The 26,741-nt window shown below is 37.8% G+C and overlaps 1 protein-coding gene across 2 annotated transcripts in view; it reads right to left on the bottom strand.

The window, feature by feature from the left end:
* Positions 1–352: 352 nt before the first annotated feature.
* The window catches only part of ZNF277 (zinc finger protein 277), a 138,687-nt gene continuing 112,298 nt past the window's right edge, over positions 353–26,741 (bottom strand). For both annotated transcript variants that reach the window (XM_030825965.1, XM_030825966.1), the window contains exons 5-12: positions 25,119–25,210; positions 15,660–15,770; positions 13,264–13,396; positions 7,293–7,360; positions 5,645–5,741; positions 3,597–3,639; positions 2,435–2,609; positions 353–904 (exon numbers count right to left, since the gene is read on the bottom strand). In XM_030825965.1, coding sequence (XP_030681825.1) covers positions 718–904; positions 2,435–2,609; positions 3,597–3,639; positions 5,645–5,741; positions 7,293–7,360; positions 13,264–13,396; positions 15,660–15,770; positions 25,119–25,210 — 906 coding nt within the window. In that variant the 3' untranslated portion in view covers positions 353–717. The remainder of the gene's footprint in view (positions 905–2,434; positions 2,610–3,596; positions 3,640–5,644; positions 5,742–7,292; positions 7,361–13,263; positions 13,397–15,659; positions 15,771–25,118; positions 25,211–26,741) is intronic.

Raw genomic sequence — 26,741 nt, 5'->3', positions numbered from 1 at the left:
TGTTAATTTTTTTTAGGAGTCATAATGGTATTGTGGTTATGTTTTTAAACAATGGTATTTAATGTTAGTGACATACACATTGCAGGGAAAAGTGAAGTTAACTGGCTTGATGTCTATTTCTAGGGAATTTGGCCACCCTAGGCAGAAAGCGGTAATGATAATATAGTCAGCTCTTGATTGTTCTAATATAATGGCCAATTTGCATATTATCCAGGTCTTTGACCATTTCTTCTTTCTTCTGTGGCTTTTCTTTTAGTCATTACATTTATAGCTCACCCAATATAGTACAGAAAGGACAATCAAATTTTGCAACTTGTTGGATGAAGAAGGTCCTTGGGGAGGAGACTGAAACTACTGACTGAAAAATCAGGTTTATAAATAATTTGAACATTTCATTTCTTTGTAATTGGCATATCCTTCTATAGATAATTATGAGTTTAATGAAATGAGATAATTTAAGAAGATCACACAATAAAACTTTATAGCCAAAATACAAAGTCTTCATCTTATTTTCCTACTTCATTTTTTTCATGTTCTTAGTAAGTGCATTTTTCTACTTTATTTTTTGAAAAGAACATTCATTTTTGAAAAGTTTATTTCACCAAGGACTAATCTTTTGTTGATGTTCAAATTTAACTTTTATTTTGTTTAAATTTATTCTTTCATGTCTGTCTCATGGGAGAAAAACATGAAAAATTGCTTCTGTGGTAGTTTCTTCTAGTTTTTCAAGTACTCTTGTAGTAGCAACTGGTTCAAAATACTGCTTTGTTTCAAAGCATACAGTTTAGATATATCTTCACTGATGATGGGAACATTTTCATTTTGTTCCTGAGCTGTCAGGTCACTTTCACTGTCAGATAGTGTACACAGGAGAGTGTCATTTTCATAGGTTGGAAAATAATACCTGAAAACAACCACATATACATAGTATTAAATTACCAAACTAATACAGTGTCCAGGTAGCTGAATGTACACATTTACTATAATTTTGCCAGGTATCCTTGCCAACAATTTCATAGCATTTTGCAAAGGCTACACTGGAGACAACTTCTGATTGCTTTCACTTTGACTTTTACTGGCTGACATCAACCTTACCAAATCTACTATCTCGATTTGGTAAACCAAGATCGTGGACCTCCCGGCCTCCAGAGTTGTCTCTGGAGTTGCCCGCTGGCCACTTAGCCTCTACTTGATCATCTATCATGATAAAAAACACACTATCTTCGAAGGTAGCTGACCCCAGTAGTGGGTAGCTGTAGTTGTTTGATATACCTCCTATGAAGCTAAAAATGACATCTTTCTCATTTCTACTCAAAGGTCCTAGTCCTTCCTTATAAGTTAACAAACTTCAAATATAGTAATTTTTTCAAAGACAAATTCTTCAAATACTTGAGAATAATAAGCTCTCCCTTGTGTTTTGTTTTCCAGCCTAATCGTTCCTTCTTTCTAGGTAATCACAAAATGAAACACTTATGGAATATAAAGTTTGTTATTCTGGTTTCTTCTCTGAATACATTTTGAAGTTACTTTTGGAATATTACAAATTTTAATTTATATAAGAAGGATTATAAGAACAGGGTACCCTCACAAGTGTGGGATTTTCTGAAGAAGAAAAACTAGAACTTTCTGGTTAAAGTTCTGGGGGAACTGACTTAACATTCCCTAAGAACAGAAGGAGCTCTGGGCAGCTAGAACCCCACAGCCTCTCAGAGGAGCCCTCGACTGAGGTTATCCAGAATGATGTGAGAACCAGTCCAGAAGGTTCTTGGCAAAGGACACTTGGGAACCAGTCCACAAGGTTCTGGGAATACTTGGGAATTCCAAGGATACTTGGGAATCCAACAACAGATGACCAACTGCTTAATTTTTTCAAGTGCCAGTATACAAAATATATACCAAAAGTCCTAGCAGTATGCAAACTCTGACACAGTAATTTTATTTCTAGGAGTTCAGCTTAATGAAATAATTAGATAAGTGTGCTAAAAGGTAGGCATATAGATATTCACTGTATCATTATAATAGCAAAAAGTAAGAAACAACCTAAGTATCTCACAGAATAGATTAAAACCATACAATGGATATTTAGCAACCATTAGAAAGGATGCAACAGATGGATACTGGCTATAGAAAGATATTTACAATATTCTGTTAATAAAATATGATTTAAAAAATCTGTATCTACTTCATCTCTCTACATATGTATCTATCTCCATATCACAAATACTGAAAAACACTTGGTTTCATTTATAAGAGGGGGATTATTTTAAAAATAAGCATTTTGAATATTTTTACATTTTTCCCCACACTATACTGATGTATACTTTTTATAATAAATACGTATTCCTTTTCTTCTGTAGGTTTAAAGAAATTAAATAAAGGGACAAAATCAAAGAGTTGGAGTAAAGAAGTGCACATGTGGTTTTGCAGTACGTACTCCAGTTGATCCCACGTCTTTCTATCGGGGAGCAGCGAAGTGTGTTTAGTTTCTTCCATGTGAGTTCTTAAGTCTGCTTTGGATTTGAACTTCACATGGCAGCCATAACATCGGCATTGGTGAACTTGCCTCCGAATAAAATTGACCAGTTTCACTTGCTGATAGAAATTTAATCCTGAAAATGACAAAACACAGAATCATTAGACAACTGTTCAGACCCATTTTTTGCACTATTATAATTTCTTAAAGGAGCCACCTATTTTTATTAATCAACCTGAAGACGTAGTACAATTATAAAGCATAATAATAGATACCAAATAATAACAGCCCATATTTACACAGGGCTTATGAGCTAGGCACTATTCTAATAATCTTCCATGTATTAATACATTTAATCTTCATAAAACTCTATCAGATAGGTAGTATCATACCTACATTACACATTAGGAAACTGCCTAGCATCGCATAGATAGCTGTCAGCTGCAAAGCCCATGCTTGACTACTAAGCTAATTATATAAACAATGTATATACATGTCTATAAGAGCAGCAAAGTAACACATCCAAGGACCTAGGAAAGCAGTGACTGAGCTGAGCTGTGAGAAGTAAGTTTTTTACTGTCTTAGATCTATTAGCAAGTCAGTACTTTATGTATGTCTTAATGCCCCAAATCCTTCTATTGTTGTGATACTTAGAATGATGCAATTGGGTACACCTATAACAAACAATCCTAGCTATACTGCTAAGCAGTGCAGTAGGCATTTACCATACGTTATTCACTCCTCATAACATTTTTCTGACCTGAGGCCCAATGTCATAGCCAGTAAGTGCCAGAGCTGGAATCTGAACTCTACTTTGACTTAAAAATCCATATTCTACTAGCCCCCTCCAATTTATGATATATTATTAACCACTAACTTATATTTGACTTGAAGCACTCATATATGTAGGAAAGAGGAAGAAGGAGTATATGAAACCAAAAACCATATTTGACCATTATGGTTGAGCATCACTGCTTCACAGAGAGTTCTGTCAAGACCATCTATAGAGAGACATGTTTTGGTGGTGCACTCTCCAATCATAGCTACTGAACATAGGCATAGCTTACAGGATGGTTTATAAAAAATGAAGCATCACAGAAAAAAACTTCTGAATCAAACTTACCAAGTTCTGACTTTATTTTGAGAAGACCAAATTCGTGTGCATCCTAAAAAAAGGAATGAATACATCTGTAAGCATATGAATTATTTAATCTTTCAGGCTGAAGTTATAAACAGCTTATTCACAGGAGTTTGAGTAGTTTAGAAACTCAGTCTGAGTTTGGTACCTTCTGCTTTTGAAGTCTTTCAAGTCTAACTACTTCCCTCCATACCCAACTTCTTTTTACAGCATAGTCCAAATAAGTCATGTCAATCAGTTAAACCATTATAATTGGGCCGGGCACAGTGGCTCACGCCTACAATCCCAGCACTTTGGGAGACCGAGGCAGGCGGATCACCTGAGGTCAGGAGTTTGAGACCAGCCTGGCCAACATGGCAAAACCCGTCTCTACTACAAATACAAAAATTGGCTGGGTGTGATGGTGGGTGCCTGTAATCCCAGCTACTCAGGAGGCTGAGGCATGAGAATCGCTTGAACCTAGCAGGCAGAGGTTGCAGTGAGCTGAGATCGTGACACTGCACTCCAGCCTGGGTGACACAGCGAGACTCCATCTCAAACAACAGCAACAACATTATAATTGCTCATAGCTTATATCTATAGTTTTTATAATTTACAATGTATCCATTTTGTAGCCTTCTAAAAACGTAGAAGTCTATGTATGCATTCTGCAGTGTGATAAATGTGTAGGTAAGATATGTTTCTATTGTACTGTGCATTTGGACTAGAATTATGGATATAGGTTCTTTGCCCCACATAGGTAATTTTTACAAATTCTGCTTTTCATTTTATGCTGTCAAATACACTGTTTAAACCTCAAAGCTTCTCTTCACTCCTACCTTCCTATAAATCACATTTCTTTTGATTTTTACAATGCACTTATTTTTTGCTTGTTTGTTTGACACCTGCAATTGTCTGTGTAAATGTTTTAACCTACAATCTCACAGAGGATAAAGACCATTTAACTCACTGGGATGGCATTTAGTGTAGCACCACATGCAGGATGATTAGGAATTTGTGATGTTATCACTGAAAGGGACCCAGCAGAGATTAAGGACACCTGTCAAGGATGCCGAAAAGGTAATCCCTACACAGGATAGGCATACTAAGGCTGCCTTCAATACAAAGACACTAAGATATTATGAATTAAATCTAAACACAGGAAATTATACACACATACTAGTGGGAACCTTTTTCAGAGAAACTAAAATCAAGGAAAATGCTTATGGTCTTTTGAGCGCTTTCTAGGTCCTTATTTTACTAAACTAAGAACAGTATTTCTGAATAAGGGTGGGGTGAAAGTAGAGAATATGGTCCACTATTGGCAGAGGTGGCTGCAAGGAGGGGACGGAGAGATATCAGAATCATCCAGTAATATTTTTCTATTATAATCACCCCTCTGCCCACAAGCTGTAATACTATCATGAATCATTAGATGTTTCCCTTCCCTATCCACCTTGTGCAGCTAAGGATCAGAGGTGTAGGGTGTGTGTCCTCTCTCAGGTATACTGGGGTGAAAAAGGTTAGAACTGCTAGCTCCAAGCTTCACTATAACATAAAAATGGCATCCAGAAAGGAAAGCCCACACTAGGAATGCTCCCTAACTTCTTCTCTCCAAATCCTGGCACCTGAGGGAACTGTAGGATCATGCCCTAGAACCTCTCTACCCACCCTCCTTTTTTCCTATTCTTCCGGGGCCTTTGTAAATGGCAATGTTCTCCCTTCTTGCTCTCCTATTCACTAGCACAAGCAGCACTGGAAAAAAGACTCAGAACCTGTCTCACCTGCTGAGCTAGAATGATCTTGTAAGCATCTCAAAGGTGAGATGGCATCAGTGGTCTGAGAAATCTCACACTAACAAACAGCTCACTCAGGTCCACTCAACTGTACTAACTAAATTGCCCTGAGCTCTGGTTCTCCCTGACAGACCTGGCCTGTCTCTTCTGTTTGGAATAATGATTGGGAAACTAAAGTATAAGCAGATGAGGGTGCAACAATTACCAGCTTTCTCCTGTCAGAATAAAACAAAATTCAAATAAATACAGGTATCTTACCTCCATGTGGACATACAACTTCTCAATTGTTTCTGCTTGCTTTTCACAAAATAAGCAGACGGCAGAGGCAGGATGTTCTTCCCAATCAGACCAGTCGCTGAATTAAAAAAGAAAAGAGAAAATACGGAGACTCCCTTCATTAGGAGAGTATACTACACAGTGACTTGGTACTGCTTTCTCCTTACTAAAAATCCCTGCCAATCTCTTTCAACTCTGACATTTTGGTAAAGACTGTCACATCATATTATGACTCTCAGACATAGCTTTTGAAATTCAAAGCAGCACCATGAAATTAGTATACATAGTGAACAGTTGCTGTTCCATTTTCTCCTATTTGCCATTCTTCTGAGTAGCTATCTCAGTCCAGAGTCAGAGGAATGTCGTCCTGAGACAATGAGGTTTAATTTGCAAAGGAGACATATCAGAAAATGTGATGCTCTCTCTCATTAACCACAACCACTGAGTGCACACGCTGTGAGGTGTGATGCTGGGAATGTGTTTCTGCATGACAAAGAGTGTATTTTACAAAGGCAAACCGTGTCTCTTTCACGAGGGAAATACTGATTATTTTAAACTGGGCAAGTGTTAAATCTGGTGGTAGACAGGGAACTCAAAAAGGATACAGGATCCCTTTTACCACTTTCCCCGCTCCTTGCATTTACCTTTTTGAAATACTACCAACTTCTTATCTTTCCCAAACCAGGAAAACTGCCAGGAGGGAAGAGTTGCGGAGACGAGGAACACCCATTCAAATTCAGATGAGAGGATTTCTCATGGCAAGCTCAGAAATGATCACTGATAAGACTATCAAGATCAGCCTAACCCAATTCACACAGAAGCTTCCCTATTAGAAAACAGGAAACATTTTCCTTAACTCTATCCATCCAGGAGGGAGCCACCAGTCCTGGCCCAGGTCATGACTTACTATTTATAACCTTTTGTGTCATAAAAACTTCAACATTCACCCATTAAATATTCCAACTAGTATGTCTTAATGGGAAAGATGTTTTTATTTCAGTCTGGAAGATTCTCTGCCTGAATCTCTATGCATCAAGAAAATTCAGCAAATGGCAGCTCTCTACCTTTGGGCTTTACTTCACTATTAAAATAATAGTAATTTAAAATCCTGAGAGAGAAAAAACACCAAAAAGCTTTGACTGAAAAGAAGATGAAAAATAAGAAATCCTTTTAGGTTGAAAGGAACATTTCTCAAGCTTATAATTTCAAGCAAAGAAGCTGTGAATGTTTAAAGTTAGTCATCAATGGCCTGAACACAGAACAGGATTAACTTCAATGCAGTTATATTCTCTATTCCAATGACAGCAACATGGAGAGTTCAAAGATCACATCACTTCAAGATCTGAGCACTAACTGAGCAGGCAAAGCACTTCGGAATGTATTTTTCTCTGAATTATATATTACTTGTGTGTTCAATCAATACCTTTAATTTAGTTGGAATAACAGTGTCTTTTGGAATTTTTATGTCAAAGTTATATTGAATTCAAGTTTTTGCCACATTACATGAAGGGATGCATGGCTCAGAGAATTTTTCTTCTTATGTTCCCTCTTCATAATTTAAACCAAACTAAAGCATTGTCTTCTTACTGTTGGAACACTGCGATTAATTAGCAGCAATAACAACTCTTACTCTTCCTGATGGTCCAGCAACTCCCGATCATCTTCCAACTGAACTTCTTCCCACGATTTTCCAAGTTCCTTTGTAGGAAGAACAGAGGGATGAGAGAGATCGGGGGAAAGAGAAGGGAGAGAGTACGTAGAACTTTGAAAACAATCAAAACCAAAAAAATAAACAAAACCACCCATGTTTAAATGGTTTTGAAACAGTACAAGTAGGATATACAGATGGCCCAACTTATGATGGTTTGATTCAACACTTTTTTTGGACTTAATGACAGTGCAAAAGCAATACGAAGTTGAAACCTTAATAATTTTTTAGAGAAGCAGCAATATCCTTTCAGTCAAGTTCTTTTCTCTTAAATTTGAACCAGTGTGTCTCAACCCTGAATGTGTATTAGAATATCTGAGATTCTAATGGCCTTTGTTCATTGTTACATTTCCAGAGCCTGGCATACAGTGGGTACTATTACTATAAACTATTTTTTGAGTTGAATTAGAAAGTAGAATTCAATTTGTTAGAACTAAAAAATAAAAAAATACACCTGAGGTCAATTTAGATTCTACCTCAAAAGGTTTTTTTAAGGTGATTAGTGAGTTACTGTCTATAAAGAAATAGTACTAGGCATGAGTAGGTGCTCTAGTACCTACTCAAATCCCTTTTATCCCTTACCATCAGTGGAAAAGTTCCACTCTTTTGGGGCTATGTCTGGCAAGCCTAGTCACAGCGTTAGTAAAACTTTATGGAGTGATGAGTAGGAATGATTTATTTCTTTTGTTCCCCTTGGGCCGCTTCTTCCTCTCTTCTTGCCCTGTCTTCTTTCTATCCAATCTTCCCATTGTGCCATGCAAAAGCAGACAGTGTCACAAAGAGAGAGGTAGGAACATTAATGGATATGTTTTCAAGCAGCTAAACTATGGTTAGGATCAAGCCCACCTGACCTGCTACAAGCATGGATAGCTTTGTTGTTCAATATTCTTCTTTTGAAAAACAAAACCAAAATTCACTCAATTATGGACTCTTTTTCCCCAAATAAAGGTATTCATCTAGCTAAAAACAAAGAACTATGAGTGCCATTATGATTTAGAGGGAGAAAGAAAATCCATCATTCATCAACTTAATGAGAGGTTTTGAAACTGTCATTATCTATCAGCTAAATGATGCATACATTTAGATATACAGAGATCTATCATAATGTCATTAGAGATGGTTAATTTGGACTCTATAATGTACTTCCCAGAGTCATCATGAAGTGTCTGAACCTCATTACAGAGCACCAAAAATGGCCTCAACACTGCCAACAAGATGCTTGTCAGAAAGTTTGGCAATGAATTAAATCTTTCATGCCTTACTTGGTTTTTCTGTACTTGGACTTAAGGTCATGGTTTTATTGCTGCAAGGTATTACTAAAGTATGGGCCTTCTGTGACTTGATCATTCTGAATGATAAGGGCAAATGCTGCTTGTCAATGAATATTTTGAGCCAAAAATAACAAAAAAAATCTTTCACTGTTAAACTTCTAAACTCAAAGCATTATTTTGCAACTTCCTCAGTGTTAGGTACAATATGTAGAGATTTATCTAGGCCATATAGCATTAGCCACTTACCCTATTTGAGAGGAAAATGAATGTCCATGTTTATTAGTATATTAGGAAATAAGCAATTTGCATGTGACAGTGGCCCAGTTTCCTAGAGTGCTCTGATTTGGTACAGTTAAAAATATGATTTATTATAGAAACAAGACCCAAAGCAAAAAAAAAAAAAAAAAAAAGCACATAACTCTCTAATTAAGACACTGTGCCTGCTAATGAATCATGTCAGGAAAGCAAAGAATGTAAGAAAAACAAAGTTTGGAAGGCATATCACTAAAGATGTTCAGACACCCCCTCAAACCCCTGCATCAGATGGCTCATGAATAATAAGAGGGTGGAAAAAAACATGGAAAAAAAAGATCCCCTTCACCCATCACACTTCTGCCCTAATACATACTCACTTACATGTGCTTACACAAAACTCCATCAGAAACAGAAAGAGGAGTGTTTTAAGTGTAAATAACTTCACTAGAGAGAACTATAAAAAACTATGAAAAATCAGTTAAAAGCCTACTTTTGTTTTAAGTGGCTTTGTATACTTAAAGAATAAAAAAATTTAAATCAAAGAATGATAAAAATCATAGCAAAACCAATTCCCTTTAGCAAAACTCAGGGTTTGAAACATGAGCATCATAGGAATATGTAGCTGAAGCCTCGATGTTAGGCAGTCTGTTGCCCTCTGAGGAAGGGTTATCTGAATGTGAACCTAACTGGCACCTTATCCCCAACGCATCCTCACTACCTGCTGAGCTCTTTTGTTTGTGAGAAAGCAAAGCAAGAATTTGAAGTAGATTAAGTCGGACTATGCAAAAGACTTTTAATGTTTTTGCAAGTCTGTTACTATTCAGAAACTGATATGAATGATTCAGCACAGAAATTATCTCACCTAAGAAGGAAAATGGAACTTGTCAATTTGCTGAGCTCAGAAAGCCAAATGCAGCCTCTCTGTCCATTGGCTCTATTTCTGCTGCCTATTAGAGTGTATCTTGCCACGGATATCCTGGATGTTCCCATCATTGTTGAGCTGGCAGAGTCTATGGCGTTGGAAGTGGAGGTGAGGAGCTCTGTGTATAAATGACTCAATGACTGCATATATCTGCTATAGGGGAGGTCAAATGCTGACTTTCCATATACCATTACAAAGGGTCCAAACTAACGTGCTTACATGGTGGTTTTCCATACCGACTTCTGAACTCTTTGAAAGTAGTGACTCAAATCAGCCTTTCTGTCTACAGTATTTTTTCTTTCTCTTCTAGCATCTGGTACCTGGAAGGCACTCAAATGTAAGTAGAATGTATGATGTCAATAAAATGGATGTATAAACCCACTACTAATATAACAATTTTATCTTTTGCCCACACTCATGCACTCATGTGAGCCTTTTTCCTCAGAGGGATAACAAGGGAATATCTTTTTTTTTTCTTTTAAATATTGTCATTATTCATTGTTTAAAATTTTAGAATTTATTCTTCATATTGATTTATTACTCATGTTCTTCACGTTAAATATTATTCTTTAATGAGGTCTGAAATAATACTAAAATGATACTGAGAAGAAACTGGCCTTTATTTTTCTCTACCTATACTCTGTTAGTATTTGGGACAGTTTTTTATACACTTGTTCTATATAATATTATACTTTTAACGTATAACAGTATTCCTTCAAATATTCCTAGAATGTTACTAAGGCTGATACCTCTGGTAAGCACCCCTCTAGTTTAGCGCCTGTGTATATCTTTGGTGAAGCCAATAGGCTTCTTCACTCCTTTTCAAAGGTGTTTACATCATTTCCATAATGCTAAGGCATCATAACACATTTTAGGTTTTCTTTTTTTGTTAATCATTCTTACAGTTTTTGGTTATTTACCTCAGCAGGAATTTTGCATAGGAATAGGGAATAGAAAATAGGGAATAGGAATAGGAATCGGAAACGGGCTAGGAAGACTAAGAATGTGCAGCAGAGCCTTAAAGTGCTGATTAAAGTCAGCTTTACTTTGACCTTGGCTCACTTTTTAGTTTATTACAAAAGAGAATAGGCAAGGGTGGGTGAATAGATCATTATGAACTCATCACCATTACTTGACCAAAATACCCAACCCAAAGCATAAGATGTAGGTACTAGTCTTGCCTCAATTGTAAAAATGAAAGAAACTGATGCACAGGATAAGTAACTTGCCCTAGCCATGTGACCTTTGGAAAATTAGCCTCTCTGTGCCCCAGTCCCCTTACCTATAAGAGGCTTAATAACAATACCTGTGTCATAAAATTTGACTTAAATTAAACAATTTAATGTAAATACCTAGGATAGTGCCTGCAGATTATAAGTACTCAAATAGCTGCTAGTTAAAAAAAGGACTTCTATCAATATGACTCTAAAGTTGTAATTTTCATTTTGTACGTTGTTAAAGCCCTTAACTTTCTCTTGAAACACTTCTCTTAATCTGTGGTCCACACTACATCAAATCCGTGCCCTGTGTGAGCAGCACAATCTAGCATGCTCATCTAGAGATGGCTGGCCCTGGCAGATGATTTCGGTTTTGACAGCTACCCTACTTGATGCCCAGGAAATGAAGTATCATACTTTTCTAAAAGTGCTGGCAGAATAAGAGTGAGCAAATCCTTTGAAGTCTCCTCTAAAAGGTAAAAACCTCCAGCTATATAATGTTCTGCTAGTCTCAAGCTCTTGAATATTAGTTTTAAAAGAGCCCCAGAAAGAAGAACTATTAAATTGCTCCTATAGCTAGATGCAGTAGCTGAATATTTCTTAGAGCTAGCACTGAAGTCCACTCCCTATTAGACTGGGCTGGGTCCTGAAGCAGCATTTGCTCTAGGAAGTAATGACTGAGTGATTTCAAGAAAAGATTGAAGAGCTCAAAGGGTACGTTTGCCTTTAGCTGGTTGTAAAACATTTGTAGAAAACCATGGCAACCTCTTAGAGTCAATCTTCAAACACACGTTAAACTTGCTTCTCAAGGGGAATTTTAACACTACAAGGAATAGTTAGAACAGATAAAATTCCACCCTAAAGTAGAGATTTCCAACATAATTCAGGATATGCTTGTTTCTATCCAATAGATAAAATGGCTGATTATATTCAATTAGCATTTTGTGACCAGTGGGTTTGGGTTTTAATTCATTTACACTGAGAGAAAAAAAAATTCCATTTGCTTAAGAAAAATGCCCATTCAAAACAGAACTCTCCATTTTTCTTCCAGTTCCTCTGGAGAGTTACATGACCTCTTCTTTTATATGAGTAGTTTCCCTCCTTTATCATATATATTTTTTAAAAATCAGTAGATTGAAGGCAGGTCCAGTTCCCCAGTCATTGTTGTCTATCAAAAATCCCCTCCCATATTTCCAGATGCCTCTCCCCCATCCCCCACTGTCTCCATCTGAATGCCTCTTCTTGAAATCTACAGAGGCCAGCAAATGGCATTGAGGTTTCTGTGGAAGGAGAGCTATCAATACATTTAAAATCCTTGGCATGGTAACCTGGTTAGTCTACCTTACAAGCCAAACAAATAAAAATCCCCTTCCATAGTAAAACGGTTTGGTTTCCTCGAAACTTCCCTTAAAAATAAGCTGACTGAAGAGAATGATAAAGATACACACTTTTGTAGGGGTGAAGGGGAAAGAGCAAAGAGATTGCTTTTAAAGAATTATTTTGCATAGCACCTAACACATCTAGTACTCAACAGTTTCTTTTGAATAGAATATAGAAGTCTCTCTGGCCAGGTGTGGTGGCTCACGCCTATAATCCCAGCACTTTGGGAGGGCGAGGCAGGTGGATCACTTGAGGCCAGGAGTTCGAGACCAGCCCGGCCAACATGGAGAAACCCTGTCTCTGCTAAAAATACAAAAATTAGCCAGGTGTGGTGTAATCCCAGTAATGTACAGTACAGTAGCTGTAATCCCAGCTACTGGGGAGGCTGAGGCAGGAGAATTGTTTGATCCCAGGAGGCAGAGGTTGCAGTGAGCCGAGATCATGCCACTGCACTCCAGCCTGGGCGACACAGCAAGACTCCATCTCAGGAAAAAAAGAGACAAAAAAAAAAAAAAAGGAGTTTCTGGCCCCAAGTTAAAAGATATTACATAAATGGGGGATGGTATGTGGATATCCAAATGCTGTATTTTTTTTTTTTTTTTTTGGTCAAGATGACTGTGAGTTCTAGAGACATGACGTTTTTACTACATAAACACTGTCAAATAAAAGACAAGTCAAATCGAATGTCTTGTACTCTAACCATTTCAAAGCTAATCACTACTTGAATGTGCCCCTCAATTACATTTTGACCTTTGCAATAATTGCTTATTCAAATATTAGTTGGTCCTCAGAAAGATTTTGTTTGCAGTACTGTGATCAAATTTTAAATTATGAAAAGAAAGCCTTACCAAATAATTGATGACATAAAATCTGTCATATTCTCTGTTCTTAGGATTAATCTTACGATGCTGTTTTTTCCTCATGTGATCTTTAAGTGTATTTTTGTCCCTGAAGGTCTTCTCACAGTACAAGCACTGCAAACTACAAGAAATACACAAACACTGATAAACAAGTCTCTTGTATAGTTGCTGCAATAATCCTTTATCATTATTGAGTTTCATATTTATTCATTTTAGGTCACACAGAATCTTCAAATGGGATATACCATCCTTGTCAGAATCCCCCCTCACTTTATTCATTTGGCTTTGCAGAGTGCATACTATGGTGTATTTTGTAGTCAGCTAAGCTGACCAACTTGGCTGTTCAGTTAAGACTGAGACAAAGATAGGTAATATCCAAAAATTGTTTTGGTTCTTTACTAACTGAATTACCTATTCTAAAATAAGTATGTAAGTGTGTTCTTCAAATAATTATAATGACTTGCACTGACTGCACCCATTGTATATAATAATTAGTACGTAGTTTGGGATATCCTGTGAGCTGATTGGCAGGGTTTAATTCCTTGCTCCAGTGCCAGCTAGCTGTGGGACTTGGTAAAGTTACTTGCCTTCTCTGTTGCCATTTTCTGATTTCTAAAGTGAAGATAATACCAACATTTTAGAGATTCTTAAATGATAATTTCATATATATATATTTATTGAGCACTTACTATGCACTATGAACTGTGCTAGGTATTTATTCATGTATGTGAGTAAGATAAATAGTAGCTGTTACTACCATATAATTCTCATACATCTTCTGCTCGAATATTTCCACTGACTGGGCATTCATTACCTAGTGAAGCAGTGATTACCAGTTTTGAGCAGATTATTAACAAAATGTCTTTCTCATACTAAGCCTCCTGACAGTTGATACAACATGTATTATAACTGCTACTCAGTAAAAAGTGGAGGGTTCTACTTTCTGGAGCCACATAGTGTCTAAGTATAATATATTTTACATAGGAAACTCTCAAATGATTGCAATCTGTTACTGTTTCAATTTTGAATTTGTTTTTATCTCTACTAAATACCTTTTCATCAATTTCTTATGCCAAAGAATATATTCCAGGGCATAATAATATTCTTTTGTAGTATATTCTTTTATAGTTGACAATTTACGGGTGATAAGCTGATTATAGATATTCATTATTGCTAATCTTGCTAGAAGACACATCTGGTCTTATTTTATAGACAGTCGTTTAACAAAAGGGTGAAGGGACTCGATTTAACATAGTGTTGACATCAGAATTTGAGTTAAAAATTTCTTATAATTAATCTGTATTACTTGCTTCCTCTTATTTATTTATTTATTTACTTTTGAGACAGAGTTTTGCTCTTGTTGCCCAGGCTGGAGTGCAATGGCGCAATCTCTGCTCACTACAACCTGTACCTCCCCAGTTCAAGCGATTCTCCTGCCTCAGCCTCCCGAGTAGCTGGGATTACAGGCATGCACCACCATGCCCAGCTAATTTTGTATTTTTAGTAGAGACGGGGTTTCTCCCTGTTGGTCAGGCTGGTCTCAAAACCCAAGCTCAGGTGATCCGCCCACCTCAGCCTCCCAAAGTGCTGGGATTACAGGTGTGAGCTACCGTGCCCGGCCCTTTTTTTTTTTTTTTAATGTGGTTGCTCTCAATGTTGTGGGTTGAAGCACCACACTTGTTAGTATTTTATTTAAATAAAGAAAACTGGGTTTTCGGAGAAAAAATTTTGGGCCCTTTCCTAGAAAGAAAAGTGGATACATTTTTGAAAGTCATTTTGGTGACCTAAAGAATTTTCTTCCTTATTTCAACAGGCTAAGCTCTAGTTACGGTTGCCAGAATATGACCTTGAGGAAATGGAGTATTATATACAAATGTGAATGAAAACCAAAAGGCAGAAGAACACACACAGTATGCTATGTTTCACACAAAATTAAACACCATTCCATAATTTGACAATATATTTACCTTATTAAATATGTAGACAAGTTACAGCAAAAAATAAAGGAATTACAATTACAAAATTAAGAATAGTGGTTTCTGGGGAAATACTAATAAGGAAAGACACATAGGGAGATTCAAAGGAATTAACAATGTTCTATTTCTTAGGCTAGACAGCGAGTATATTCTTCATATCCTATATGGCATACATTGTATGATATATATATTGTTTGGTATATATGACATAGTGTATTTGAAAAATTTAAAAAACACCAAAGGGCAATATGATCTAGACAAAATAAGAACTGTCGTACAAAATGTGAACTCCTCCAACATGGGAAATTCCCACTTCTGTAATTACTCTATTAAATTAATTTAAAAAAATTCACAACAGAGTCCAAGATTAAAATAGCTTTAGGCAGTGTTTCATAAATCAGTACTTACTTGTCAAGCTTTTTCTGTAATGTACACAAAAATTCATTGCAGTTTACAATGTTGTCTGGCAATCCAATGTTGAAAGCATGTTCTCTGGCCATGTGGTTCAAAATAACAGATCTAGGAAGAAATTTGAGCAATTAGGATTATTCACAAATCATCTAAGAACACATTTGGGTTGGAATAGCATTCACATAATAAAAACACTAATTAGAGGTATAAGCAAGTGCTAAGCACTAACACAAAGATTTCAGCTATTAAAGAGTGACATTATAAAGTATGTAAGTGTAACTGTCACATCAGTTCTGTAAAGGGATACCAAAGTTTGTTCCACTATCTGCTGCTTGGCCACACTCTATAGAAGAATCAGGTTCTGTCCTTTAAACCAGGGGTATTGGTCCATGGCCTGTTAGGAAGCAGGCTGCACAGAATGAGGTGAGAGGCAGGCAAGTGAGCATTACCACCTGCGCTCCGCCTCCTGTCAGATCAGTGGTGGCATTGGATTCTCCTAGGAGCGTGAACCCTTTTGTAAACTGTGCATGTGAGGGAGCTACGTTGTGCACTCCTTATGAGAATCTAATGCCTGATGATCTGAGATAAAACAGTTTCATTCTGAAACTGGTCCCTGGTGCCAAAAAGGTTGGGGATCACTGCTTTAAACTATTAAATTAACTGTACTGCTTCTACTTTTCCAATTCATCATGGAGAAGAGTAAGAGGCAACTGCCTAACAGAAAATACAACCTGCTATGACCTAAGATCACAGGCATTTAGCCAGTGTATCATTGGACAATGACCTGGAACCCACAGTTAACAGGTCTATTAAATGCAAGGGCTGTGATAACCTGCAACACAATGACCAACTTCTTGATTAATTTATACAGAAAAGGACAAATGTAATCGTGTAACTTTTACATAGCAAAAAAGTATATGTGTATAATATATTCTACAGAGCTTTTATCACAACTTTAATTCATAAAATAAAGGTGACTGTTTTGGAGAGCCTCATCAGTATAAGTACCATTGGTAGACTATGCATAGTGACATATCATATGGTTTTATCTAGATTATTTAGACACTTACCTGGTCCCCCCCAAAAAGATGTTTTTAGTGTTTTTTTCCCCTTGAGAAAGTGAAATAAAGAAATAAAGCAAACATTTCTATAAAAATACTTTGTTGACTTTTTTTTTTTTTTTTTTTACTATGTAAGAGATACATTTATTAACCTTGTGGTTAGTATGCTCGTTTGTCTCACTGCCTATTACTGATAACTTTGACTAAAACTACTTGTTGGGGTAGTTCACAGTGCCTTTTGGGCCCACAGAGGTTTTCCCAGGGGCAGCCCAGACAGAGCTAGACCTTTCCAGGGGTTCCAGACCTGAGGCTCAGGCTGTGGAAGAGTTCAGGTGAAAGCGGAGCTGGGAGCCTCTTGTAGGCAGTGTGGTAGGTGTATGTGTGTGTTTTGGGGTGGGGGAAGGGTGTCAGGCAGAGGGTCGGAAAGTTCCCTCTATCCCCGAGGCCGTGTTGGGGTAAAGTACAGTGCCTCTGGATTCAGGGAGGTTCTCCTGGAGTGGCCGAGCCATAGTTAACATCTGCCTAGAACTTCCAGGATGAAGATCCAGAGCCTAGATGGTGCCTGGGTGCTGTCAGAAATGGTATCTGACTCAAGGGGTATGGGTGGGTTGGGAGGTTCCCCTCATCCTCACCCTCAGGCTATCTAGGATCAAAATGTCTTGCCATTAAGAGTCACACTGAATGTACTCAGGGGAGCCGAATCCGGCTCTCAACCTCTCTGGGGCCCAAGAATCTGGCAGCTAGAGTCTGAGTTACGAGATGAGAGGCCAGTGGTTGGCTCATGGGGTAAATGAGTTTGGAGGCTTGGCCAGTCTCGAAGACTCTGTTCAAGTAAGCCACAGTGGCTTCTGGGATCTAAGAGGATTGGTTCAGCAAGGATTTTGGCCACAGCCAACAGCTTGCTGGGAGGGATGTGGGTGGAACTGACTGACAGTCCTTGGAACTTGTTTCCAGGCTTATAGGCCGGGCCTTCTTGACTCCAAAGTGTTCCCCCAACAGCAACCAAGCCTGTCAGGTCTACCCAGGGCTTTCAGGCCTGACATCCAAGCCTTGGAATGGACCAAGAGCTGGCTCAGGAGGTATAGGTGTACTAGGAAGGTCCCCATGATCTCAGGCTATGTTGCCCCACTGAGAACAAGCCCATGTGTGAGCCTAGGCTTGCTCTAAACTTTTTTGGGGCTTGCCAGACAGGAATGCAGATATTGAAAGTGAAGGAATGAGGGCTAACAAGCAGCTGTCTCAAAGCAGATAGGAGTGTTGGGAGGCCACATACTTAATTGCTACCATCCCTAATGCCTTCGGGATTCAGGACAGTTCTACCACAGTGGGCCAAAATTGAGCCAGGTTTGCCAAGGGTTCTATGACTGACATCTAAGAGCTGGAAGGAGACTGAGTGAAGGCAAAGTCAGTGTTAGGAAGAGGGTTGGTGGGGTTAACAGTCTTCACTTGGTCCCATGCTCTGATCTGGTGGTCCTTGATGTCTTCTGGTTTCAGGGGAGGTTCCCCTAGGAGTGGCCTAGCCTTAGCCAGGACTACCCAGGATTCCAAGCCTGATATCCAGGCTCTGAAAGGGGGGCCAGGTACAGATGGAACTGGCAGCAGGCTCAAGAAGGGGCTGGCTGTCCTCTCCAATACTACGGTGGTTTATTTTACATGTCAGCTTGACCTGGTTAAAGGATGCCCAGATAGCTGGTAAAAATAGTATTTCTAGTTGTACCTGTGAGGGTGTTTCTGGAAGAGATTAGTGTTTGAATCAGCAGGCTGAGTAAAGAAGATAGCCCATACCAATGAGGGGAGGCATCATCCAAGCCATGGGGGCCCAGATAGTTGAGCTGGGAAATTCATCTTCCCTTGTCCCTAGATACTCAAGTTCATGGTTCTCAGGCCTTTAGACTCAGACTGAATTTACCACTGGCTTTCTTGGATCTTCAACTTGCAGATGGCATACTGTGGCACTTCTCGGCCTCCATAATTGTGTGAGCCAATTCCCATAATAAGTCTCCGCTTATATATCTATATATACTATTGGTCCTGTTTCTCTGGAGAACCCTGACTAATACAAGTACCTAAGTGGTTTGCTAGCTAATTCAAAATTAGCTTGATTCAGCCTATTAGTCTGAGGTGAGAAGGGAGGAAAGGCTTCACCCTTGTAGCCACAGTTGCTGGTTGGTAAAGGGCCAAGAAAATCTTTGGGGCTTTGGAGTAGAGATGGCACCTTATGTAATCTGCTTCATGTCAGATTTTGAAGTCCTTTAATTCTTGATCAGCCAAGATGATTCCTCAAATTGCTGAATTACTTCTTTAATTTTTAAATTAATTCCTAATGTCAACTTGCTTTAATTTCTGGGAAATTAAATGCATAACAGTTTAAATTATTATTTCAACTTTCTTTATAAACTTTATTTTATTATTAATGACCTAACTGTACTTTGAGTACCCATACAACTATTTTGTCTTTCACTTTCAGTGCAATATGCAATAACTTACATGAGATATTCAAACCTTTATTATAAAGTACGGTTTGTGTTAGGCAATTTTGCCTACCTGTAGGCTAATATAAGTGTTCAAAGCATGCCTAAGATAGGTTAGGTATATTACATGTTTTTTTGACTTATGATATTTTAAATGTACAATGACTTTATTGAGATGTAACCCCACTGTAAATCAAGGAGCACTGGTATTATACTTTTTCACATTCACAATGGTCCTTACAAGCATGTAATAACTATAAATACATAATACCTTTTGGGCTGAAATGAAGTTTTACTTAAAATATTATTTCGTGTACTTTTCCTTTTCAAATATTCTTTCCCTATACTTTAGGAACAAATATTTTCCTACATAGTGCTCTCTGATCTCATTTTTTTTCCTGGTTTAATACTGTTTGTAATCAGTTTTCACTAAACTTATAAATGTGATTTGGGCAAATAGGATTAAAGAAACAGCTTTGAGAGAAGCACTTCTGGAACAGGACCTCTGAAAATCTGCTCCTCTATTAAAGCAACAGTAGCACTGGTGAAAACGGTCAAAATAAACTTTTTAAGGACTCTAGAATTAACAGGAAGGATGCAACAATCCGAGGAACATTTATTTAAGAAACATGGCTCAACTGTGGTAAGAATGGTGAGCTTTGTGATGTTTTAATTTGCCCCATTCCATTCTCCTCCCCTTAGCTCCACAATAGCCTTGACAGCAGGCTCACAGCCACTGGAAAGGGCAGAATACAAGTGGGCCATTCTGAAAGAACTGTTACAAGAACTGTTACTATTCAGCCTGTATGGCAGGTGATGGGAAAAGGCCCATTCACAGGGTTTATCTTTATTTGACATGATTCAGTCCACCCATTGAAAAAATTCTCACCCCTAAGGCATTTGCCAGAAACAATCAGTGACAATTTTGTAACATCACAGCTGCCTGAGGCAATACTAATTGCAGCAAACAATAGGCCAAAAAATTTAAAAGGAAAATCTGGGTAATGAGGCGTCTACAGAGGACTCTGAAAAGTTGACATTTTCCTGGGGATCTAGAAGGCCATACACATGTGCTGGTCTATGTATGCCCCAGAAAAACCTGTGAAGATCCTAATCTCTCACCTCTGGTTAACCCTGAAACTCTACACAAGCAAGAAGTGGAGGCTAAATGAGAACTGTAAACTGACGAAGTGTTGAAGGTGTGCCCCAACCCACATACAAAGCCCCTTGGCAAAGGGCAGAAGATATAATGGTTCAAGGAATTTAACGAAATCTCTGTCTGATCATTAGCTGAACACTAAGCTAACTGTGCAGAGACTTCAGTGGCCACACAGTAGCAATAATACACACTTTGGAGAATTAGTCCAAGAAAGTCACTAAACACACAAAAAGTAACAAAAACCCTGGTGGGGTAGAGGAGGAATCCAATTTCCAGAGTTGCCACATTATATTACTTAAATGTTGAGTTTTCAACAAAAAAATTACAAGACATACAAAGAAATAAGAAACTTTCATCTACATACATGGGGGAAGAAAGCAGAAACAGAAATCACCCCTGATAAAGTCCAGACGTTGGACACACTAGACAAAGACTTTAAGTTAGCTAATATGAATATGCTCAAAAGAACTAAAGAAACCCCTGTCTAAAGAATCAAAAGAAATTATGAAAATGATATCTTACCAAACAGAATACCAATAAAAAGATATAAATTATTATGTATTTTACATAGGCAGAGTGGCCAAGAGTAGCCAGAAAGTATTTTTTTAAAAAGACAACCAATTGAAATTTTGGATTTGAAAAGTACAATAACTGAAATAAAAAATTGACTAGAGGGGCTCAAAAGACTTAAGCTGGAAGTAAGAATCAATGAATTTGAAGATTGGTCAAATGGGATTTTCCAGTCTTAGAAACAGAAGAAAAAAAAAAACAACAAAAAAATAAACACAGCTACAGAGATCAAGTTTACCAACATATGTATAATAGGATTTCCAAAAGGCGAGCAAAGAGAGACAGAGAAACAGAGGGAGAGAGAGAAAGGGGGCAGAAACAACATTTAAACAAATAATGCCCGAAAACTTTTCAAATTTGATGAAACACATTAACTTAAACATCTAAGAAACCCAATAAACTTCAAGTAGGACAAATCAAGAGAATTAATCCAAGAAAATCGCTAAACATCAAACAGGAACACAAATCCTGGTGGGGCAGGGGAAGAATCTGATTGATGATCTCTGTAGCTGTTTATTTTTTTTTGTTCTTTTTTTCTTCTGTCCTGAAGACTGGAAAATCTCAATTGAACAATTTTCAAATTCATTGATTCTTACCAAGAGATAAGAGATCCTTACCAACACATAAACTGTCAACAGGCAAAGACAAAGAGAGTCTCTTGAAAGATGCAAGAAAAAAGTCAACTCCTTACATACAGGCAGGCAGTCCTTAGTAAGTGATTTCTCACCAGAAATTATGGAAACTAGAAGGCAGTAGAATGTCATATTCAAAGTGCTGAAGGAAAAAGACTGCCAATCAAGAATTCTACATCCTATAAAACTATTCCTCAAAAAAATGATGGAAGAAAAAAAATGAAGGACAAATCAAGACATTCCCAGATAAACAGAAACTGAAAGAATTCATTACTAGCAGATCTCTCCAACAAGAAACTGAAGAAAGTTCTTTAGGTGAAAAGAAAGGGACACTAGACAATAACTCAAATCTACACAAAGAAATAAAGATCACCAGTAAAGGTAATTACATAAGTAAATATAAAACACAGTATAATCGCATTTTTATGACCCTTTTCTTCTCATATCGGATATGAAAGATAATTGTATAAAGCAGTAATTAGAAAACATGTTCATGAGCTGATAATATATAAAGGTATAATTTGTATGACAACAATAGCACAAAGGAGTGAGGAGGAAACAAATTATACTGGAGCAAAGTTCTCGCATATTTTTGAAATTAAGTCGTTATTAACCTGAAACAGATTGTTTTCAATTGAAATGTTAATTGCAATTCCCAGGGCAAACACTAAGAAAAAGAGTTCAAAATCTATGGTATAAGAAACAAGGGAGCCAGGCACGGTGGCTCACGCCTGTAATCCCAGCATTTTGGGAGGCCGAGGCGGGGGGATCACGAGGTCAGGAGATTGAGACTGCCCTGGCTAACACGGTGAAACCCCATCTCTACTAAAAATACAAAAAATTAGCCGGGCGTGGTTGCCGGCGCCTGTAGTCCCAGCTACTCGGGAGGCTGAGGCAGAAGAACGGCCTGAACCCGGGAGGTGGAGCTTGCAGTGAGCCGAGATCCTGCCACTGCACTCCAGCCTGGGCCACAGAGTGAGACTCCGTCTCAAAAAAAAAAAAGAAACAAAGGAACTAAAAATCATACAGTAGAAAATACCTATTCAACACAAAGGAAGGCAAAAATAGAGAAGAATAATGAGAAGACCTAAAACATATTGAAAAAAATAGCAAAATGGTAGAAGTAAATGTGATCTTATTAGTAATGACATTTAACACAAATGAATTAAGTACTACAATGAAAAGGTGAAGACTGGCAGAATGGATAAAAAATGATCCAACTGTATACTGTCTATAAGAGATATACTTTCGATTCAAAGACACAAACAGGTTAAAACAAACAATGAAGGGTGCGGAGGAGAGGAGAAAAAGTAGATGTATGGTAACAAGAAAGTACTCATTACTCTATCCTTGTCTGTTATCCATCTCCTTCTTTCTATATTTATGTCCCAATGCATACACAAATATTCTATATTATGTCCCAAGGCATACACAAATGTACGCCTGCAACACTGCTAATATAGTGCATAGGTGGAATCAAGTTGTGTCTTTAATCTTATAGGCTGAGCTTTCCATAAATGAAAAGAACTGATGAACGAAAGGGGACATTTTATAAGAACTAGACACTATTTATCTTTCTCACTGGTTATTTTGAAAAAATGTACATTTAGTACAGAACAATGGCATAAGTCAAGACTACTGAGGAGCTCATGTAATTCCTATGTGACCCTACTCAATACAGAATGCAGGTAAGTTTGACTAGAAGAACAGGAGGCCTATATTAGGAACTAGAGAAACACCAATATTTAATATGTTCAAATACCAATATTGTAAGAATTTAATGTCATATGGATATTTCAAATCATATCAATATCCACATTCATCACTAGAACTTTATAGAAAACAAAAATATCATCTGTAGCTTCCCATATGCCAGTATGAGAGATCTTGACAATAATCACATGCCTCCTCACTAGGTCAATAATTACCTTAACATAAAATCGGAAATATTTTGTTAAAACATTGTCAGTAGTAATGTTTGGTAAATTTTCTGATGATGGCATGGGTTTTCACTGGTACTTTTAAGTTAACTTTTAAGACTAGCCTTTATTGTTATGCCCATAAAGTCCTTTGAAATAGAAGGACAAAGTTAGAAGTACAATCAGTGGCCTTGGCACCGATTTTTCTCTATGCTAACTGATCCAAGAATCAAACCTTTACCACTGGTGTTTTGAACATTAATGCCTCAACTAAACTCTTTTATAAATTCCAATAAGTGGATACCTTCTCCTTTCCAAGGTTTTTCACATAACAATGTCAGTTACTGTGCTGGGCTATGTTTTCACTAAAGACTGCTTTCTTTCAAGTGAGCAGAGAATGATATTTTACTGATTGTCCCCTGTATGCTGAATCAGTGAAATCATCCTCAGTTCCTAGAGGTTACAATTTCATAACTTGTATTTAAGTGAATGTATATTTGTAAACATTAGTGATGCATAATAATAAATGTGTCTGGTCTTTGTCTCTTGTCCCTAGCACAAAGTTTCTAGTAATTTTTCTAGTGATAGGAGTATCTTTATTATATGAATGAGGCAACTCATGGTAGGACCCTACATAGCTTCCAGATGGGGAATGTTCACCATAAAGACCAACCATATGATTAGAGGGTTGGGACTTTGAGCCAGTCAGACCTCCAGAGAGGGGAGGGGGCTGCTGATTGAGTTTAATAATTTAATCAATCATACCTACATAATTAAGTCCTAATAAAAACTTGGGACACAAAAACTCAGAGTAGGTTGCTGGTTGGTGAATTCCTTAATGTGCTAGGAGGGTGACAGGTCCTAATTCCTTGGGAAGAGGATTCAGAAACTCCTTATTCAGGACCCTCTCAGACCCTGCCCAATTTGTCTCTTCATTTGGCTGTTTCTAGTCTGTATCCTTTATAGTAAAACTGTAATCATAAGTACAGTGCTTTCCTGAGTTCTGTAAGTAATTCTAGCAAGTTATCAAACCCATGAAATTATCAGTGGGAACCTCTGACTTTATAACCAGTGGTCAAAACTTTGGGTAGCCTTGGAACCACATGAGTTTATGGCTGGTGTCTAATGTGGAGGCAGTCTTGTTTGAGCCTATGCCCTTAAATATGTAAAACCGTATGCTAATCCCAGGTGATTAGTGCCAGAATTGAACTGTACTGCACCAGCTGGTTTTGGACCAGCTGGGGTTGGCGATAGAATCATCAGTGCCCCCACTTCTTTTTTATGTCTTTATTTTTTAATAACCAAAAGTGAAAAGTTACTAATGATTTAGAAGAAAAGAGTTAGTATACAGAGGTGCATCTGCAATAGTTTGCTGCATATGGTCTTGCCGGTCAGCCAATTTTAAAAGCCCTATAATATTAAACATAAATCTGCTTCTGTCATTTTAAGAATTTATACCCCTCTGCTGCTTAGAGCAACTACAGTTCATCTTTGATGTTGGGCATATTTTTAAAAAGTACTGCTTATATATGAAAGGGTCCTGAGCCAACACATAGAACTTAATTTATATAACCAACAGTTAGGGGTGTTTTGATGAGTTTTCAGATTAAAAACAGTAACATTTAAAGATGCATAATGGCAAACCTGTTTCCAAGGAATTCTTCATTGCAAAACATACAAACGCCATGAAAATTGGTATCATTTCGTTCTTGCTGCTGTTGTTCCAGAATTTCTCTCTGGAAAGTAGAAACAGATTTATGGTATTATCTTAATGCACAATTGGCTAATAAAAAATGTCAAAGTCTGGATGGGAGGAAGCTGGGCTGGAAGCATAAAGGGAGTATATAAAAGTTGCCAACATTTCAAATTTCTCCATTCCTGTTTTTGCGTTAAACTCCAAGTCTGTCCCATAAAATGTTTACAGAACACTCCACTTGAACAGCTATGTGGGAATTAAAATCAACAAGGTTTTACTGTCCTTTGCTGCCCTGTCTTTCCCAGTGTTTTCCCATCCCTACCCTCTTCCAAAACCAAAATTGTGGTGGGATCTTTGACTTGCTCTTTTCCCTAATTCTCAGTTTGATTTGTAATCAAGTTCTGATCAATTTTTCACTTGAACTATCTTCCACATAACTTTTCTCCACCATTCCCAAGGTCACCCTTCTGAGTTCAGTTTTTAGTCATTATGGGTTACCATAAATAAAGTCACCTAAAGGTTCTCCCTGATTTCAATCACTTTTCTATCATATTCATCCTCTTTTTGCTGCTAGAATTTTTCTTAATATTTTCATGCATAATTATCTTGTTGCACCTCAACTCAAATAATTTAAAATATGCTCTGATAATATCCTGCTCTAATCAAGGTGGTTCCATATGTTATTTTTCCTGAGGTCATTTTATTTCCTTTTTCTTTTTCACTTTCACAAATCTTATCTGCTAATCAAGATCCCACTTGATTCCTGTTTTTTTTTTTTTTTTTTTTTTTTTTTTTTTTTTTGAGACAGAGTCTAGCTCTGTCCCCCAGGCTGGAGTGCAGTGGCACCATCTCGGCTCACTGCAAGCTCCGCCTCCCGGGTTCATGCCATTCTCCTGCCTCAGCCTCCCGAGTAGCTGGGACTACAGGCACCCGCCACTACGCCCTGCTAATTTTTTTGTATTTTTAGTAGAGACAGGGTTTCACTATATTGGCCAGGATGGTCTCGAACTCCTGACCTCGTGATCCGCCCACCTCGGCCTCCCAAAGTGCTAGGATTACAGGCTTGAGCCACTGCGCCCAGCCTTGATTCCTGTTTCTATCATGCAACCATTTCTGGCCACAGTACAACAGTTAAGAGCTCAGGCTCTGAAACACATGGAGCAGATCTGGATTTGAAATATGGCTCTCACATATAATTGATATTTAACCTCTTTAATCCTCAGTTTTCTCTTTTTTAATTTTTTATTACACTTTAAGTTCTGGGATACATGTGCAGATTGTGCAGGTTTGTTACATAGGTATACATGTGCCATGGTGGTTTGCTGTACCCATCAACCCATCATCTACATTAGGTATTTCTCCTAATGCTGTCCCTTCCCTAGCCCTCAACCCCTGATAGGCCTTGGTGTATGATGTTCCCTCCCTGTGTCCATGTGTTCTCATTGTTCAACTCTTACTTATGAGTGAGAACATGTGGTGTTTGGGTTTCTGTTCCTGTGTTAGTTTGCTGAGAATGATGGTTTCCAGTTTCATCCATGTCCTTGCTAAGGACATGAACTTGCCCTTTTTTA

This window comes from Nomascus leucogenys, chromosome 13 (genome assembly GCF_006542625.1).
Source record: "Nomascus leucogenys isolate Asia chromosome 13, Asia_NLE_v1, whole genome shotgun sequence".
In the NCBI taxonomy this organism is placed as follows: Eukaryota; Metazoa; Chordata; class Mammalia; order Primates; family Hylobatidae; genus Nomascus; species Nomascus leucogenys.
This window is presented reverse-complemented; position numbering and strand designations above follow the sequence as displayed.